The 19275-nt window shown below is 38.3% G+C and overlaps 1 protein-coding gene across 2 annotated transcripts in view; it reads left to right on the forward strand.

The window, feature by feature from the left end:
- Positions 1–1515: 1515 nt before the first annotated feature.
- The window catches only part of POU6F2 (POU class 6 homeobox 2), a 333404-nt gene continuing 315644 nt past the window's right edge, over positions 1516–19275 (forward strand). The window contains exon 1 of one of the 2 annotated variants that reach the window (XM_032103316.1): positions 1516–1627. In XM_032103316.1, the coding sequence (XP_031959207.1) occupies positions 1523–1627 (105 nt within the window). In that variant the 5' untranslated portion in view covers positions 1516–1522. The remainder of the gene's footprint in view (positions 1628–19275) is intronic. The other variant, XM_032103326.1, reaches the window with a different exon arrangement.

A 19275-nucleotide genomic window follows, 5' to 3' on the forward strand; every position in this document is an offset into this window, starting at 1 on the left:
CTTGCATGCGTATGCACATACATATATATATATATATATGCACACATATGCATACACATATACATGCACTCCATCATATTCCAAACACTTCTGGATGTTGAATCCTATAATTATATGGTAGGAAATATTAGACTGGCAAGTGCCTACAATTGGAATATTGTTGATATTCTCACATTTCTTTGACGATAACAGCTAAGATCAATATTTTCAATGCCTTTAAAAATGAAATAATAATGTCAAAATACTGCCAGAAACTTATTGAAATGAAAAAGGTGTGTTAGGTTAAGCTTAGAGACTAGACTGCTTTTTTTTTTTCTGCATTTTTGCTTCTGACATTCTTTGTAAAGTGTGTTGTTTGCACTAGTAACTAAAATCCAATTTGAGGAGGACAGAAAGATGCACTAATATTTATATGAAGCTGTAATATAGCAAAAAGTATATGGGCTGTTATTCTACTATATTGCCAGAGGACTGTATTGATCTTCAAAGGGTTAAAGTGCTGCGAGGTTACATTAATGTCACCCTTCAGCAATCACTGGCCAATAACGTATCAGCAATCAATGCTGCCGTGTGTTGTTCAGGACACTCAGTTTTTGGAGACAAGTGGCTGATATATTTTGACAAGAATAAAAAATAGTCTTGGAAATTCTTGCAAATCTTAGAGGGGGAGATACATGAAACAAACTGCTTCCATTCGAAAAAAATGGTAATGTTTGCCTTCCTAAGTAACAACATTTTATGTCAGTTCAGTGGAGCAGTGAATGAACCAAAACTCTGCTAACCTTCAAAATGGAAAGGATTCTGTAAGTAGGATTTACATAGTCTGAATATTTAATATTTTGAGTGCTCATCACAGCTCGCATAAACTAATACTTAAATATATATTTCCAGCAAAGAAAACATTTGACTTCTGGTGGAGTAAAGCAGTGAGGTGTTTTGACTTGTGAGTACAGACACAGGTTTCTCAACTCCTGCTCCTTTTTTTCCTGTTAGCAATTTTTTTCTATCGAGTTCTCATAATCTCTGCAAATCCAAAGAAGGCAACACAAGCCACTTCACTTTGACACAAAAGAAACTTAAAGAAAAAAATCAAGAACTCAGAAAGCTATAGAGTAGAAGTATAAAGGGGAGGAATAAAAATAGAGGCTGCAAGAGGACGCGAGGGGTTAAAGTTCTGACCACTGTCTGCATATATAAAATCATATCACCTTATCTGAAAAGTTTAGGCACTAAAGAAAACACTCAGTTTAAAATACCTTTTAGGTATATTAAATCTTTAGGCTGAAGATTACAGCAAGTGTTTTCTCTTTGGTGAATAGCTGTTTGTCTCACTTTATTTACTTGATATTGGGTATTTGTCAATGTCATTTCATATCTGCAGAAAATTCATACGTTCTATGGAAGTATGTATGTGTGTGAGTGTGCTGAAGATCACATGACTATTTCATCCTATTTGGTGGAGCAGCTTGACTTTTTTCCCTTGCTTTTGGTGATGGTTGTGAGTGCAGAAGTTGATTGACAGATGCATGCCAGAAACCCCCATTCTCCTTTTCAAAGACTACATATGATGGATTGCGATCCTTCAGCTCAGCAGGACACAGGGACCATGCAAGCTGTAATTGGTCAGGTATGGAGTCAGCCATTTCTCAACTCCCCTTTTATTTATTTTTTTTTTCACAAGGGTCTAACCATATGATTCACATAATTCATATTTACAGTACCATCTTTCTATCTGTATCTTCAGCTACCAGCAAGTGTAGTACTGAAAGTGAGAAAGGCAAAAGAAACACAATAATCTGGCCAGGGAATCACTAGAAAAACCTAAATTACTATCCTTTTCTTCTAATAAACCCCATTTATAATTCAGTCTCAGCTTTACCAAATCAATGTATTTATTAATTTGCTGTTTTATTTTGTTTAAATATGCTGAAGTAGAAGAATCAAGGAGTGAAAGTGTTATGTTTGCTGGGGAGTAGCTTTCTATTTGTAATACTGTTCATTATTTTTATATTGACTGTATTCCTGTACTAGAGGCTGTGGCTTTTATTTTTTATTTTTATTTTTTCTTCTTATACTCCTAATCCAGATAATGTGTGATTGAGCTTGGTAAATGTAGTAGTCTTTGCTGCTGCAGAGGGGCAGCCTGCAAATTAAACACTGCCACAATCTGAAAGGTCCAGGTGGTCTGCTCGTGCTTCCTAATGCAATCCAGCACAACAGCTTTAATAAACAGCTCTATTTAGTTCTCCCTCCCTGTATCCAGGGAAGTGAACTGGTCTGGGGCTGCTGTGATGAAATGCCAGAAGAATATCTCTCAAAGGCCTCACAAGCTGATTTTTAGAGCTTTTCCGTTTTGTCGTCTTTGTCTTCCAAATGGGTCAGTGAGTCCTTCTCTTTCTGTTTTGTGATTTCTGATAAGTCTGTAGTTTTTATATGTGTGTTTTAACCATGCTGTTTTGAGCTTTAGCCAGAAGAGAGAAGAATCATTGTCTTTTCATTTGCTTCAGATAATAACCTGAAGTGGGGAAAGAAATTATTTTGTTCTGATGAACAGGGAGGGCTGTTTTCCTGTGAAAGCAGTCGGAGTCAGATGAGGGTGCCTGTTTTTCTTTTTCTAACAAAATTTTAAGTCCTCAACACTTTCTCATTAGCCACTGACTTGTAAATCAGTCTCTGGTAAAGGGTATTTTCTGAACTCTCAAAAGTTTGTGGTTTTTGCATATGTTTCCAGTATAGTGAACGCATGCTGCTGAGCTGATGACATAGTATTTGTTTTCTATATGTTGATATGATGGTAGAAAAATACGCATTCTACACACTGTTTTCAACTAAATTATGGCAAAACACTGAAGTCCCTCAAAGCACATGGTTTATTAATACCATCGTACATAGTAATGCATTTCTGGGCGGAAAATGTCAAATATGTAATACCATGTTTACCACAGACTTTTATTGCTTTAAATATTTTAAAAATAGAAGATACATTTTTTATTAAAAATCCTCCAAACATTAACAGCTTTCTATTAGGCTGGCTTAAACCTAAAAAGTGGGGCATGTTTGCCAGTACTACATTGTGCAAAAAGATGTATTTTAGACTGTGTTAATTACCTTTTTGTTTTACTTGTTCAGTCTTACAGAAATATATTTAATGATTCTAAGGCAGATACAATGGCAAGGTTTTGAGCAAGTACGCTTGACAGAAAATGGACCCCGAAATCTTTATAAATCTAAAAGCTTGTAATATCTCTTTAATGTAACTTTTGTTTTCGCATGTAAGAGAGTATAAGTTAGCTATTGTATGTTTAAGGCTTGCCAACTCTCGGAAAGTGGTTTTGAGGCTGAAAAAGGTAGAAGGCTTTTTTTTTCTGTGTATAACATTCCATATTGCATGAATTAAAAAAAGTTCGGTGAATGTCTGGAAAAATGTTTATATCATGTGTTAGTGTATTTCATTTCCTAAAACTAATAGCAAGAGCATGTACTTAAAAGAAAAATAAATTTAGGTATTTTAGGTGAGTAACTTCTCTGGATTTTCTGTGTCAGAATTTATAGATGTTGTTATTCTGAAACTTACTGTCTTAGGTGTTGCAAACATTTTTTTCAGATCAGCATGTGTGCATATTTACATATCATATATGTAAATGTGCACATCAAAATATGGTCATAAATCCACAAAATTTTCAAGTATGTTTTTGTTTTGATTAATTGTCCAGTGTTTGGTTGTTATTAGCTATGTGTTAAGACAGATAGAATAAAAAGTTTAAACTTTTTTTTTTCTGATAAAAAATGATGTATTTGCTAGTTGTATAAAAAAAGAGTTAAAATGTGGGAATCTCAGGGCAATCAGTATAATTACCATACATTGCTGAAAATAGACATAGACTTTCTGTATGAACTTTAAGAGAAAGTAACTATCAAAAGGCAAGCCCTATGGCAGAAAATCTTTCCACATTGCTAGTCCCTATTTTGTATTGTTAATAGTTATGGTTTGCATATTTGGTAGTTACATATATTTAGAAGAGACATTTATTTCCTGACACTATTAGAAAAAGTTCTTAAAAGTCTTTGTTAACTTTCAAACCTCCAAACCCCAAAACTTAGATAAATGTTTATAATCTGGCCTTTTCATTTCAGAACTGTATTTTTTTCCAGCCATGAGAATGATTGTTTTTTTTACTAATCCTGCAGACGTAGCTCTAAAATCTTGTTTACTACTACTGGAATTTGAACTTGCCTAATTAAAAATCCACACTGTACATGTATAGCTGATTCAATGGAGATCAGACACACTAGCAGTTTTTTGTAGTTCAAACATTAGTCTGCATATGACACAAATGGAATAGCAGGAGCATACTGATTTAAAGGCATTTTCAACACCAAGTACTTGTTCGTCATTAAATGCATTTTTGACTTTTTAAAAAAAAAAATCTGGATTTCATCTGTCTCTAACCACCAGTTCCCACTGGTGATGGCAATGGTGGGCAGAGTGCTACAATCCTGATCATTGTGTGCCTGGGTGTACTGGGTCCAGGGTGCAGAATTTCTTGTGAACCTTCCCTCTGGATTTTTCCTCCCCCAAGCAAGCAATAAAACAGCCAAATACTCTGAAGAAGAACCTCCTTGCCTTGTGTGTCAAGATCTAGAAGCTCATTGCTCATTGTGATTTTGATTCATAACTGGAGTGTTTGGCATGAAACCCCGATCCCTGCCAGCAATAGTCCGTAGCATCCTTCCTTGCATGCCAAACCACAATATCCATTATTTCTTCAATTGCGTTTTGCTCTTACGGAAACTATTAGCTGGATTTTTCTGCCATATTCCTTATATATCCTGAGCCCATCTGAATGGACAGGTAATTAAATGTATCATCTAATTATTCTTTTTTTTTTTCCCTTTTTTTTTTTTTTTTCTTTTTTCAGACCTGAGCTTGTGAGTGACAGGTTAGTTCATCAGCATTACAGCCCTCCTGTTTTTGTCTCATCTCATGCAGACAGGTCACTGTGTCCAATCACCCTTCTGGCTCTGCTGTCCCCAGGGGAGCTCAGGCCAGCCTGCCATCTTGATCCACCGGCCTGAGGGCCCAGGCTAGCTGCACATTTCTGTGTTCACTGGTTCTTGCAAATATAGTAAAGTGGGAAAGGGGAGGGGAGCAGCTTAAATTAGATCTCTGTATATTGAGAAGAAGAAAATTAGGTAACATTCTTCTTCAAATAAGTGTGTGTTTGCAGTTATTATTGCTATGTTTGAGTTCTGTTTCTACAAGTTTAACGTGTTTATTTTCTGTATTTTAATGGTATCCTCCATATGATCTCACCATGTAGTAAAAGCTATTCATGCAAGGGTAAACATGCTCTTTTCCCACAGAGGGTTCTCTGAAGCCCAGTTTATGAAACTGATACATTGCTGCAGCCAGCATGGGTCTTTCTGTTCTGTTTCAGTTTGTTGCCATTTTTTAAAATTTTGTTTTGTGTTCTTCCCCATGATTAACCACAATAGAACATGTTTCAGAGAAACCATTCCTTTTGTAACTCATGGTCACTTTTCAGAAGTTTAATCTGTTGTCAGTGTTGTTTTATAAGGCAGACTAATATGTATCCAGGAATTTAATTTTTACCAAATGAATATCAGATCTATAGTGTTATTTTGTCTTGAGCAATGTCTACATGATTATTCTTGTAGCAGTAGAGAAGTTCTTTTTCTCTTGGAATATCTGTTTCCAGCTCTAATATAATATAAAGAATTGCCTATAACATATACAAACAGAAAACAACCATATTACATATAAATTTAAGACCCACTTTTATAACACAGCAAGGAGTTGTGCCTTTTTGTCTGCAGTTTGGGACAAATCCTGTTCTTTCAAGTAAGAATTGGACCCATCACTGTAAGAATGACTACTTGCAAAAGTAAGGTCAGACTACTTGTCCCCTTGTCTGCTCACTATATAACCAGAAGAAGCACTGTAGTCCTTTACAGTCACCAGCAGTGGTTTTGTGCAGTTCAAGACTGTGAGGGAGAGACTTATGGACAGGTACACATTGACTGGTTTTTTCAGTAGTAGAGAGACAATGTAAACAGTAAGAATTATGTTTGAAAATCTTCAAAACCATACTTTTTAATATTTATGAACAAGCTGGTACTCTGATAATGAAGCATTCCATCTTTGCAGAAACCCACTGTTGTATACACTCCCTAGAATACTGTGTCCCTAAGAATTATTATTGTAAGGAGATGCAGGAATGTGCTGTAATATTTTACAGTATAAATATTTGTTGTAGAGGAGTTTGTATCTTGTTAACTTAATATATGTAAATTCTTTGGTCCTAGGCCTAGATTCCAGCAAAAGAATGCATTTTTTCTGTTGACTTCTGCTTTTACAGCAGAAAAGGTGGATTTTTATAATTTTGATTCATACTTAAAAAGATTTTTCTTCTTTTCACACCAAAATTGGATTTTAATTGAAATCAGCTTTCTAAAAACATCTTTAGTATTTTTTTCCTATTGAATTTCTTTATGCTTTTCTCTTCTGTACTACTCTGCTGTCTCATCTGTGGGTCAGGCCAGCCAATTAAGAGGTCAAATTATAAAAAGACTGTGATTTGTACTCTTTGTATATTCACTACATTCTAATTGTAAGAGAAAAATAAAGTATGTCAGATGACCTTTAAATTGCTGGACAAATGACACTCCTCCAGTGATGTAGATTATTATCTTTTGGCAATGCATTTACATTCAAGTACCTCTGTTATGTTTCCTAGATTCTAGACGGATAAACTAAATATCAGTCTGGCCCATTTTTGAGTGTACAGTACACAGAAGTGACTGCGGAGCCTCTTATCTTACACTGACCTGTAGCTGTAACAAGACTTTTATTTTTCTTCTCTGATCTTAACTGCAACTCAAATGGAAGAAAATAAAAGGACAGTCGAGGAGAAATTGTATACAGCACTTTCAACATTAGAGGAGGACTTGGCAAAATACTGGTTTTTTCTGTGATTTACATCATTCAGCAACATTAGTAATGCAGCTTTTTAATCTGAAATTCTAAAAATGGAAGAACCTCAGATCAGGCAATTTTGAATATGTGCATATTTACCTCTCACTATACTTAACTAGACTTAAGCATGTACTTAAAAGTTGGTCAGCAAATCACTTAAGCCCATAAGAAGTCTGCAATTTCTAAATCTTCAAGCGCGCAGTATGATACTGAATTCAATGTGACTCCTCATTATACAACAATTGGCAGGATCTGGTCCAACAAGTCTATTAAGTTACTGCTACTGCTAATAAATATAAAAAAATCTGGCTTAAATGCTAACTAAATAATTGTTATGCAAACTGTTTTACAATTAGAGCTGACTATTCGGAATAAAGATAGTAAATCAAGGGTCTTGAACACTTTTGGAGAATATCAGGGCTACAGGTAAACGGACTATCACTTCAGGGATTTTGTTTCAATGTTGCCTTTGAAACCTCTGTGATGTATAGTACTTTCTCTTCAAAAGAGAAATATTAGTTGTTGATATTTTCTGCTGATTCTCTGTTGACTGGTAGTGCTGTTCTGCAGTAGTGCTTTATCTAACTGTTAGATCAAAAGAAAATTTTGAAGATCAAGGGACTATTCTAAATTTCTAGCCATTCTTAAAAGTGGTAGTGGGAGAAAGCTTAATAAAAAAAGGCTGGGGGGAGAAAGAGGGGATCCAAAAATCTTTATTTCAAACACTCCTTACATGGCAAATTATATAAATTAAGTTTTCTTAAGCTGTTTAGAATAGATTTTGTAGTTACTGATAAGCCTGTTTTTTCTATCTATATTTGTATATGCCATACTATATTATAGCAAAACTATCTCCAACAAACTTACTCACATGAGTAATAGCATAATAACATAAAGTTGAAGAAATTCTTTTCAGAGATGAGAGCCTCATAAATGCATCTTGCTGTCTGCTGTGGATGTACAGCTGTCCCATGTCCTTTGCACATGCAGAACTCTGATAGTTGTTCTTGTCAAAACACATAGGTCTTTTCTTGGAGGGCTTTCCTGTGCCACCTTACTGTAAAAGAAATCCAATAATTTGAGAAGCAGTGCTATAAAATCACACTTGAGAGAGTAATATTTGACCCTGTGATATTTCCAGTGAGTATTATCTAAACCACTTGCTAAATATGGTCTATTTCTAAAGGTAACTCATTCCAGGATGGGGTTCTGAATCCACAAATGGGGAAGGGCATTGTAAAGGGAAATAAGACCTTAAGCAAAAGAAAAAAAAAGTTAAAATGGAACTTTGTGCTATTTCAGTAGTTGATTCCATTAAGTAGTTTTTATTTTATAAGTTGGTAGCATTTTCAGGGATCTTGGACTCATGCGTTTGGAAGACACAATCCAGCTATGTAATGGCTCTTCCAAAAAGGAAATATTACAGGGACAACAGTAAAAGACATAAGTGTTTTTAAGCTACCCCCTGCTATAGAAATGAGTTTCAAGAAACAGAAAATAACAGAGCATGAGTTTTTTGCAAGCAGATTAGTGAAAGTCATGTTAATAGTATTACACAACTGCTGTTAGACATATTGTAAGTGATACTTCTGTATCAGAATGTTGTACTTTTCACTAAACTGTTTACATCTCTAGCTGCTTTTTTACTCACAAATCCAACTTGTGGAGCTCTAACTCAGTTTTTACTTGAGCTTTCCTTATGCTTCAAGTGCAATGAAGTTTTACCGGAATAAAAAGCTGACGGCTTTAGCCCATTTCTGGAAGACATCCTTCTTTTTTGGGAAAATAAATAGCTAAATATAGATTTGCAGCACAGACTAAGACTGAAACAACAATATTAATGACTAGCATGTTTCATATCCTTTTTTCAAGCTTATAAATTAAGATCACTTTGTCTCCCATTAGTGGTAAACTAGCATCAGCTTTCATTTTTCATAGTATATCACATTAAAGGCTGTCATTGTTTTGGTGTTTTTTAATTATAACAATGGAGAAATGTGCCTGATTGTTACTGAATCCACCTTTAAAAATACAAAAAAAAGGGTTAAAGATGCAAATTATTCTGAAAATGGTTAAATCTGGTACTTCTGAGACACTGTCATTGTGTCTATAATCTTTGGTACTAGAACCAGATGCTGCCAAGTGCTGAATGTGTCCAGAGTCCTGGACTTCTCCCTGTCTACGTTAGGCAGGACACTATTCCAATGAAATAAAATAGTCTGGAATAAAGAAGAGTTATGCTGCTATAGGAAACAAAGAGTTATTGCAAGATTCCTGGCCATTAAATCTTACCTTCTCTTCGCTGCGCCCACCCCTTTCTGTGTACAAAATGTGCTTCGCATTTTTCAAACGGATTATACAAAGCAGAAATAGTATCTGATTTGTATAATTCTAATCTTTTGGAAGAAAGGTTGAAAGTTGTGGCAAATGTAAAAGTGGCTTCTAATGTGAAAGAATAAAGCAGAAAATATCAAACTCATTTTGCTTAGTGTCAGTCATGGTGATTTATCATTATAGTCAGGGCGAACTATGATCTTGCAGCAGAAACAATTTTGTCCATTAAGAGGGAAAAAAACAACTCCAAAACCCAGAATGTTGCAGCTTGATTCTTATGTCCTTAGGGTTGCAATATTGAATTCAGAATTGGGGAAGCTTAATCTTGCAGCCAGATTTGACAAGATGCTGGTTGAGCAGTAGGCAGAAGTGATGGTTTGTGTGTTGCAATGCCCATGGTGGGAAATAAAGAAAGTTAACAAGATTTTTCCAGAAGTCTGGGTGCAGTATTAACCACCTGCTCCAGCTTGTTACCAAAGTAGGCAAGAAAACTTTGTGTGCAAGGTGGTGAGCAACACTTACAGTTTCAAAGCCTGACAGATGACAAACTTGGAGTGCTCTAAAACAGCATGTGAAGAGTTCACAATAGCTCTGAACACAGCTATCTGTTTGTTTTAGTGCTAGTGCTTCTTTAAAGGGTGATCATGGAACCATTTGAGCACATCCACAAGTATCTCCACAATTTATTGGGAGAGCTCACATGAGCAGCACATTGTGCATTAGACAACGTAATGCTAAAGGCTTGGATCTCCTCTGGTTGCAAGAGGATATAGACATGTACTGCGGGAAAAAAATAAGCAAGTTCACCATCTCCATTCAGTTAATCCTGGAGAGTAGAAATCTGTGTGTGTGCATGTGTGTGTGTGTGTGTGTGTGTGCATGTGTATCAGGGTGTGTAGCCTAAAACCTGGAGGCTGAAACTGAAATTGGCAGGTGTTTGGAAAATAAGACCTGGATTTTGAATAGTCAAACAACAACACAAAAGAACTGAAGATTGGAATTTCTTCCCCTAAATATATTGTTTTCTGTTTATTTTTCAAGTTCATGCTGAATTTTAGCAAGAAGAGAAATTTAGGGTTGTCCCCTAAATAGGGATTTAGAGTGAGTCTGTAATGAATTTTAACCCAAGAGGCACTGTGGATATTCAGCAAACCTTTGTTCTATTCTGCTCATGTCCTTATGCTAGACCCATCACTGTAGCTATTAGATCTCAAAGATTACATTCTTTGATCTAGTGCTTTCTAAATCCTTAACCCACAGTTTATTTATTTAAAAGGTTATATCCAGCATTGGATTGGATTGTAAAGTACCCTTTGACTCTCATGAAGGACACAGAAGAAACAGATGCTGATGAGGGCGTATTTCCTTCTGACCATGAAGTACCACAGCATTTTATTGAATTAAGAACTGCACAAAGATCTGTGCTTTTAATCTGGCCAGTGTGTTGAGAATTTTTTTGCCTCTATGGTATCCTGATGTCATTCATTTCTGATACAACAAACATTAAGGTATATAGGTGAATTTCTGTTACACTGTGAATTTAAAAAAACCTGCAAAGTAGCCTCATATATCCCTAAGAATATAAATAAAAGCACACTAAACCTCAAATAGATGTTTAACATGAGCATATTGAGAATGTCTTCTTGGGGGTCTCTTTTCTATCTGATATTTACCAGGATTCATCAGAAGTAAATCTGTGGAGCTAAACAGGACAAACGGGATTGCCAGCAGCCTTTAAGCTTGTTCTGTCAAATTCAGAAGCACTTACATGAGCAAATTTACCAGTGTCTTCTACAATGTATGAATAATTAGTGATTCCTAAGATAACCAGAAAGAAGGCACAGAAAGCAAAAGAGAACACAAAAATTAAACCCAGTGTGCTCCATCCTGACTGATATTAATTATACTGTTTCCAAACTGATCTTTTTATTTTTTTTCCCAATCAGTCCTGCAAGGCAAACTGTAAAAAATTTTCATGTATTTTCTCTTAATTTTGGAAAAGCAAGACTGAAATAGGCATCTGAAAAGAAAAAATTCATTTAAAAATGGTGGTTATTTTTTCATTTTTATAATGCTTATGTTTGGTTATTTATCTTTTTTGAGAAGCTCAACCACTGGAGATAGTAGCCTAATGCTACCTTATACTGAGACCTCTTTATACCATCTGGAAGTACAAACTAGCTGTAAAGTGAGTTGTAAGAGTAATTTATTTATGCATAAAGTTCTTTTATATTTCCATGAATGGTAGAACTCACCTTGCTGTAAATAGAGTCCAAATAAAAGGACTAGAATTTCCTCTTTTTTCAGATGGAAATGAAAAAGGGATAGGCAGAAATCAGACTGAGGGAAGAGAGGAAGGAAAAAGCCTTCTTTAGTTACAAATAGATATCCATTAACAGAAAAGGTGAAAGGTCCAAATCCTGTTTTATTGGCCTCCATCTCTATCTTTGCTGGCAGTGATGAAAATATGAAAGGGAGGGAAGAGAGCACTACTCAAACTACAGTACTCAGAGCTGCTTTCTCAATCAATTTGGTTTTAAAATGAGTATGCTTAAAACAAAAGGCTTAATCTAGTTCTCTCTTTTCTTTTTTCTTCTTTTTTACCCCATTGGCTGCAGAGTTGCTCCCTGTGACATTTGACAAAGATCTATCTTTCCACATTATTCAGTTAGTATACCTGGATTAGTGAAAAAGAAAACAAATTATATTCATAGGAATTAACGTCAATTGAATTCCCTCTTTCTATACTTTCTGTTGCAAGTCACATTCTTCAACTCCAAGTCAAAGGGTGAATAAGAACAGCAAAGAGGAAAAAGCAAAGAATGACAGTTATGCTAATGAGGAATACCTTAAAATTAGTCAGACAGGGGAAAAAAATACTAAAATAGCAATTTTGGTGTTGACACAAGTTTCCTTTGAAATTTCGAGGAGCTTCCTACTCCATTTTATTTCATAATCCCTTTTAAATGGGAACATAGGAGGCTTAAGGGATTCTGTGAAGTTGTGAGATCTTTCTCTTTTTGCTTCCCCATTTTGTGAGAGCCTAAGGGAAAAATATTGGCAGGGCTTCTATAATTGAAGTAGCCCAGTATTTCCTATTTTAAGACCTTTGCTGCTGCTCTTAGTATTTTCACCTGGTTGGCTAACTCTTCCTGAACACTTTTGAAGGCAATTTCTGCTAAAATACTTCAGTGGTTCCCAAGGCAGATAGGGAAATATGGGGTAGTTTTGCCCATTTTAAAAATACATCATAATTAAGAGAAAATCTCTGAATGTGGTGAGGAGTAGGAGCATTGAGCTTGACATGTCTCTTCAGGTATCCTGTGGCAAGCCATCCACTCTTGGTTATATTCCAAGCCTTTGAGAAATGTAGTTGGCACGTGTTTACTTAGGAACTCTTAATCGATACATCCCTTAAAAATTCACAGAAAAAGTGAAAAAGGAACCTCAGAAAATCACCTGCACATGGACAGGGTCAGCTTATCTGGGTCACATCTGATAGGTATTTGTGTAAGTGCTTCCTGAAAAACTCCATCCGATTCCAAACTCCATGAGCACCAATTCCATCCTATCTTTGTCCTATTCATTGCACCAAGTAAAGCCCATGTCTTCTTGCCTCTTTTAGGAGTATGAGATTATTTCTGTCCCCCTTGAAATACTAGCTTCTAACTGTGCCTGTCTTGGGAAATGGCAGAGGTGGCATCAGGGACCTTTTACATTTCTAGGTACTCAGTGACCATATTCAGGGGGGATGGAGAAGAGAGAAGGTGTGATTCAAATGAAGAAAGGACAAGAGCCAGGGAAGATAAAAGATATGAAATGAAACAATGAATGCACAAGTAGTCAACCATGACTAGAGAGTGATAAGGCATGGAGAAGTAGGAGCCTAAAGGAAGAGTGGATTCAAGAGATTTTTGGAACTATGAGGGACAGTAGGGAAGAGGACTTGCCCTGTGTGTGGGCAAACTGAGATGAAAGGAGCAATGGAAAAGGGACTGGACCTGGTTAGGGATAAAGACAGAAATACAAAACCCGTGGGGCAGGTTCCTGTGCTGCTCAGAAATTTCTGCTGGTAAATCTCATTGGCAAAATGTCTCAGTTCTTTAAAATATATAAAGCTATAATGCAAAATGCGGAAAACAGTATTTGCACTGTTAAGCAAGATAATTCAAATAATTTGTCTTGCTTGTAAATATATATAATAATGACCCTTTAATTATATAAACAACTATATTGTTTATGTAACAATTTCACAGAGTAGGTTCCTTTAGTGTGACTTCTTTCTCAACATTATAGTTGATATATATTGTTATTTTGCTCCCTAGAAATTGCAGGAAGTTTATGTATGTGGATATGTATATATTTATTCTGGGCCAAATGCCAAATTCTAAAAAAGTCTTATTCTATTTTAAAGGGGAGGAGGGTGTTTGCATGATTTTAAAAGATTAAAAAGGATAATTTTAAAAGAAAAAGTAACTTTGACTAAAGCACTCAAACTGCCCTGCTTATAAAATGTCAGACTGAAACACATGGGCTTTTATTCTTCTTTCATATGAATGGTAGGATTAAAGGTTCTAATGAAAAATTTCCCAGAGATCTTGCCATTACTGTTTCCAACAGACAAAGTCTATCATCTTACCCAGTAGTTTTTCTAGAACAGTGACTGACATCTAGATTTTTGGATATATGTAGACACTGGTCTTTGCACAAAGTAGACACATTAAGCCACCGTAATAGGTGATACTTGGCTCTTGATTTTCCACTGCCTCAACTAGTTATTTACAATGTTAAAAATGGAAGCAGTGCAAAGCCAAGTGTTTTTTTTTCACTTTAAGTGTTCAATACAGTCCCTTTACTGCACAGTAAAAGCTTCAGGTTCCTATGGAGAAACAACATTGGATTATCATTTGAACAGATATAATTACTACTATCAGCAACTTGAAGTCGCTTTAATTCCTATACCACACCAATTTTATTTCTGATGGGAGCGGATAATTTTCTGAAACTTATTTAGCTTCTCTTGAGCATTATTTACAATTGTGACTATAATCTCATGTATGATTTAGTAAGAGAATGTTACCATGCTGAACGTGAATTGGGACTAGGTATCTAGTACAGACCAAGGTGATGTGCAAAGGGGAAACAGTAACTGCCAACATGGGATTGTGAAAAAGGTGGGGCTAGAAGAAAACAGGAGATGCAGTGTGGAAAGAGGGCATGGCAGTTGGAGAAGAGGGGTTTTGGTAAGGTTGAAAAATGAGTTATTTTTCTAATAAGGTTTTTATGGTTTTATATATTGAACTAATTGTAATAAAGACTCAGAAAGGCCAAAAGATTAGAACTAATAGCCAGGAATAGGCAGTGGCAGAGAGCTGTGTGAAACAGTTGTGCACAAGAAAACTGAGGATAATAAAACTACATCACTGTTATATTGTCACTTTTCACCTTTATCCATTCAGCATCTGCTCGGCTACAAGTTCAGGAGCCCATCTTACATGGCATCAGCAAACCATGCCTGTGGTAGTGGTGCAGCAAGAACTGAGACAAGCATAAAACCAGGGCTCAATTCCATCACCTTCCCATTCTGTATCAGTACTTTGCAAAGATTTTAGCTGTTGCAAAATTAATGTTAATCCCCTTAATTCAATTTTTATTCCTTAACTAAAGAGTGATTGGCACAGGAATTTTCTGGTGGCAAATTGGGGCCCACAATGTTTCAGATAAAGTTTACAAAACCAAGAACAAGTCTATGAAGCTGTCTCTAGACATGACTTACATCTAGACTTGTTCTGTTAGCAGAGGTGTTTCTGGCCATGGTATCAATCCCTCCCTCAATGTGATTTAATGATTTTTTTTTTTTAAGTTGCTTTTCTAAAAGACAGTTTGTTTCTTGGTCAGTATCTTTCTGCTTTGAATCAGCTTCAGCTTGGTTAATGCCACCTTGGACACTCACAGTATCTGCAACTGTCTCCAGCATGAGCATAGAACGATAAAGCATAGGAGGATAAAGTATATATTTTATCCCCCCTTTCATCATTTCATCTTTCCCCTTCAGGCTAGAGAAAGAAAAGAAAAATTATTGTTTTATTAAGTTTTATTAAAATAATATTTTTTTCCCTCACAAATGATCTGGTAAGAATGGGGTTTGTGGGCAAGCTCACATCGGTATCTGAGGTGTGTATGTGTCACTTTATGCTGCAGTCCCATGTCAGATAATATCTGGGTAACCATTGTTAAAAGATTGTGATTTTTTTCTGAGTTGCTTCCAAAATCAGAGTTATGAAATACAGATCAAAGATCCATGAAAAAGATATGGCCTCTTCTCCAGCATGTAAGAGTGTGGGAAGAGTGTAGCTGAGGGAGGTGATCCTCCCCCTCTACTCCCCTTAGTGAGGCTACATTTGGAGTGCTGTGTCCAGTTCTGGGTTCCTCAGTACAAGAAAGACAAGGAGAGGGTCCAGTGGAAGGCCACAAGGATAATTAGAGAACTGAAGCATCTCTCTTATGAGGAGAGACTGTGGAAGCTGGGCCTGATGCATAGAAATATCTCAAAGGAAGTTGCCAAGAGGATGGTGCCAGACCCTTTCATGGTGCTCAGTGGCAGGACAAGGAGTGATGGCCATAAATTAAACCACAAGAAGTTCCACCTCAACATGAAGAAGAACTTCTTTATATTGAGGGTGGCAGAACACTGGAATAGGCTGCCCAGGGAGATTGTGGAGTCTCCCTCCCACCTGGATGCATTCCTGTGTAAGCTGTCTTGGCAGAGTGCTGGACTAGATGATCTACAGAGGTTCCTTCCAAACTTAACAATTCTGTAATTCTGTGGTTCTGTATGTATTTCAAGTTTGGGAAAACTTTGTGGTTCATTTTTCTTAGTTTTGGTAGTGTCTTTCTCATGGATTATGGTTTAAAGACTGAACCACAACCACCACCATCCCCCACCCAACAAACCAACTGGTTTTTGATAGGTGGAAAACTTTTCTTCAAAGAGAAAGATAGACAACAGATGAAAAAGTAGCACATTATTGGAGAGCTTTGAAAGCTGTTCCTAAAAGGAGGAACAAAGAAATAATTATTCTGCCAGTGCATATATGGATATGGGTTTAATCTATTTCATATTGGATTCTTTATCCCAACAGCCTGATGAAGGTTTTGACATTTAAGCTGCAAAGATGAGAAAGCCAGATGCTTCCTCAAACCTCAGCTTTCATACTACAGCTTCATACTATGAGATTCCTGTTAGGCTAAATGAAATTACAGGCAAAACTGGATTAATTTGAGAGTCTATCCTTTGCTGTGGTTAATCAAGTATTGCATTACAGTATTGCTAACAAGCTTTCTTCTCAACAGAATGTGTGTTGGACTTACTACAATGCTCTCCACTTGTAGAAGACTTCTATATCAAAGGGGCTTATGCTTGAATAATATTATGTCAGTGTGTCTTTCTTAAAGAATCTGCACCAGTGCTGCCTCACCTTGAGCAGTGTGTGCAGTTTAGGTCACCACAATATAAAAAGGCATGAAGCTATTAGAGAGCATCCAAAGGAGGGTGTATTGGGTTTACATGGCCAAGCTTTGGTTGTGGGGGGCTACAGGGGTGGCTTCTGTGAGCAGCTGCTGGAAGCTTCTTCCATGTCTGGCAGAGCCAATCCCTGGTAGCTCCAAAGATGGACGTGCCGCTGGTCAAGGCTGGGCCAATTAGAAATGGTGGTAACTGTTGCAGTGGGGATACTGCAACACGCATATATCAAACCAGGAGTCCCGTGGAAAGGAAATATATATGGACAGACAGATTCTTGATGGTTTCAGAGATGTTTATTTCTCCAGCCGCATGGCCGGAGCTCTGCTGAGGAACTGTTCCAGTCACGGGACCAAGGGTCCTTCTGCCCGCGCAGGGAACACAAACCAACCAATGGGAACGAGGCTGAGCAGGGGCAGGGAAACCCCGTGTCTGTGCCCTCAGGGCCCCTCTCCCAGGGCTACATGGCAGGGGAGGGACCCCAACACCTCACCCGTTTTATTTTAATAAAAGGAGAATGAAAACAACTGGATAAACATAACAAGAACAGTTTCAAGACAAAACAAGCCACCCTCCCGAGTCTTTAAATGTCCAAACAGATTCTGTGGAACATCTTAGGGCTGACAGAAGGGAGACAGGACTCTCTGAGCATGCTTTGTGGGGAAACTGAGGCAGGAGAGGGTTTAACTTCTTCCCTTCCCCTTTTCATCCCCCACTTGGCATTGGAAAGGGATTTTTGGGGAAACAGTTGGCAAAAGCCTGGTCTTGTGAGGGAAACCATGGGTGAAAAAACGGATTGGGAATACACTGGGGGTAATAGGACATAGGGTAAAAGGGAAAGGTGGGATTAGGAAAGGGAGACTGTAGGGGGGACTTACAATAGAGATACTGTCTAACATGACCACGATTTTTAGCATATATACTGCCTTTTACAGGAACACCATCAGGCCCAGTGACCTGCGATGCTTGTAACCCTTTTCTACCTAGCACAATTTTGAATTCCACGACTTCTCCATCTCCCAAGCTTGGGATGCATTTTTCAGGGTTATTCTTTTTAATAGCAGTTCTATGCACGAATATGTCTTGCTGGTTGTCACACCTTGTTATAAAACCATAATTTTGCTTAACATTATACCATTTTACTATCCCTAAGGTCTTAGTTACTATGATCTTTTCCTTTTTCCGAGTGGCTGCTGTTTTCTGTCTCGCTGCGTCTTTGCTCTCTCCTTCAGTCGCTCCCGTGTTGGAATTGTCGGGGCTGCTGGTGCCTGCGCGCTCTTCCCGGGGTCGCGTTCGGGGCTGTGCGGGCCGGGCCGGGCCGCGCTGCTCAGTTCTCCGTGCGTCGCCTCCTCTGGTCGCAGCTTCGCTGCCGATGCCGGGTGCTGCACCCACGTCTCGGCCGGGCCCCCGAGCGACGACCCCCCCGTGCCCTGCTCCAGCGCGCGTCTCGGCTGGGCGCGGCTCCGTTCCACCGCCGCTGCCGCCAGCCGCTGCCCGCACGCCGCCTCTCTCAGTCGGGCGTTCACGGGGCTCGCTCCACCACTCACTGCACAGGACCGGGCGGGCACCGCCGGCTCCCGCCGCTCCCGCCGCGCCTCGCTCCGCCACCGACACTGCGGCTCGCTTGGCTCCGCCCGCGCACGGGAACTGCCTCGCTGCTGCTCGCAGAGCGCTCGGCGCACGTGGCCTGGGCCGCACGGTCCCTGCGCCAGGCTTCCCTTCGCCAGGACACAGCTGACATTGCTCAACAGTCTCGGTAATTAAATAATATTCACGAAAATATTCTTCCATCGGCATATATTTTGACTCCAGTATTAACTGTGTCCAAACGGTTTTCCAAAAGGCCTTGGTAAGAATTAAATCCCAAGAAACATAGAAAAAGTTCTTAAACAACCATGCCAGGAAGTGTTTCAGTTCTTTCTGAGCTTGAATCAAGCTAAAATTCACAAATCGTTGTTCAAGAATCATTTTAAGTTTAAGATAAATGTCCATATGCGGCTCTGAGAGCCAAGAGTCTTCCCACGGTTCCTCCATAGTTTAGATATGGAATAGCAAAGCAAAACCAAGAAGAGGGATCCAAAGTTTCCAGGGTTTACTCACACAAATCAGTCGCTTAGGGATCGGGGATCGTTCTGCTCTCAATTCTCCACCATTTGTTGCAGTGGGGATCCTGCAACATACATATATCAAACCAGGAGTCCCGTGGAAAGGAAATATATATGGACAGACAGATTCTTGATGGTTTCAGAGATGTTTATTTCTCCAGCCGCATGGCCGGAGCTCTGCTGAGGAACTGTTCCAGTCACGGGACCAAGGGTCCTTCTGCCCGCGCAGGGAACACAAACCAACCAATGGGAACGAGGCTGAGCAGGGGCAGGGAAACCCCGTGTCTGTGCCCTCAGGGCCCCTCTCCCAGGGCTAC

This window comes from Corvus moneduloides, chromosome 1 (assembly GCF_009650955.1).
Source record: "Corvus moneduloides isolate bCorMon1 chromosome 1, bCorMon1.pri, whole genome shotgun sequence".
NCBI lineage: Eukaryota > Metazoa > Chordata > Aves > Passeriformes > Corvidae > Corvus > Corvus moneduloides.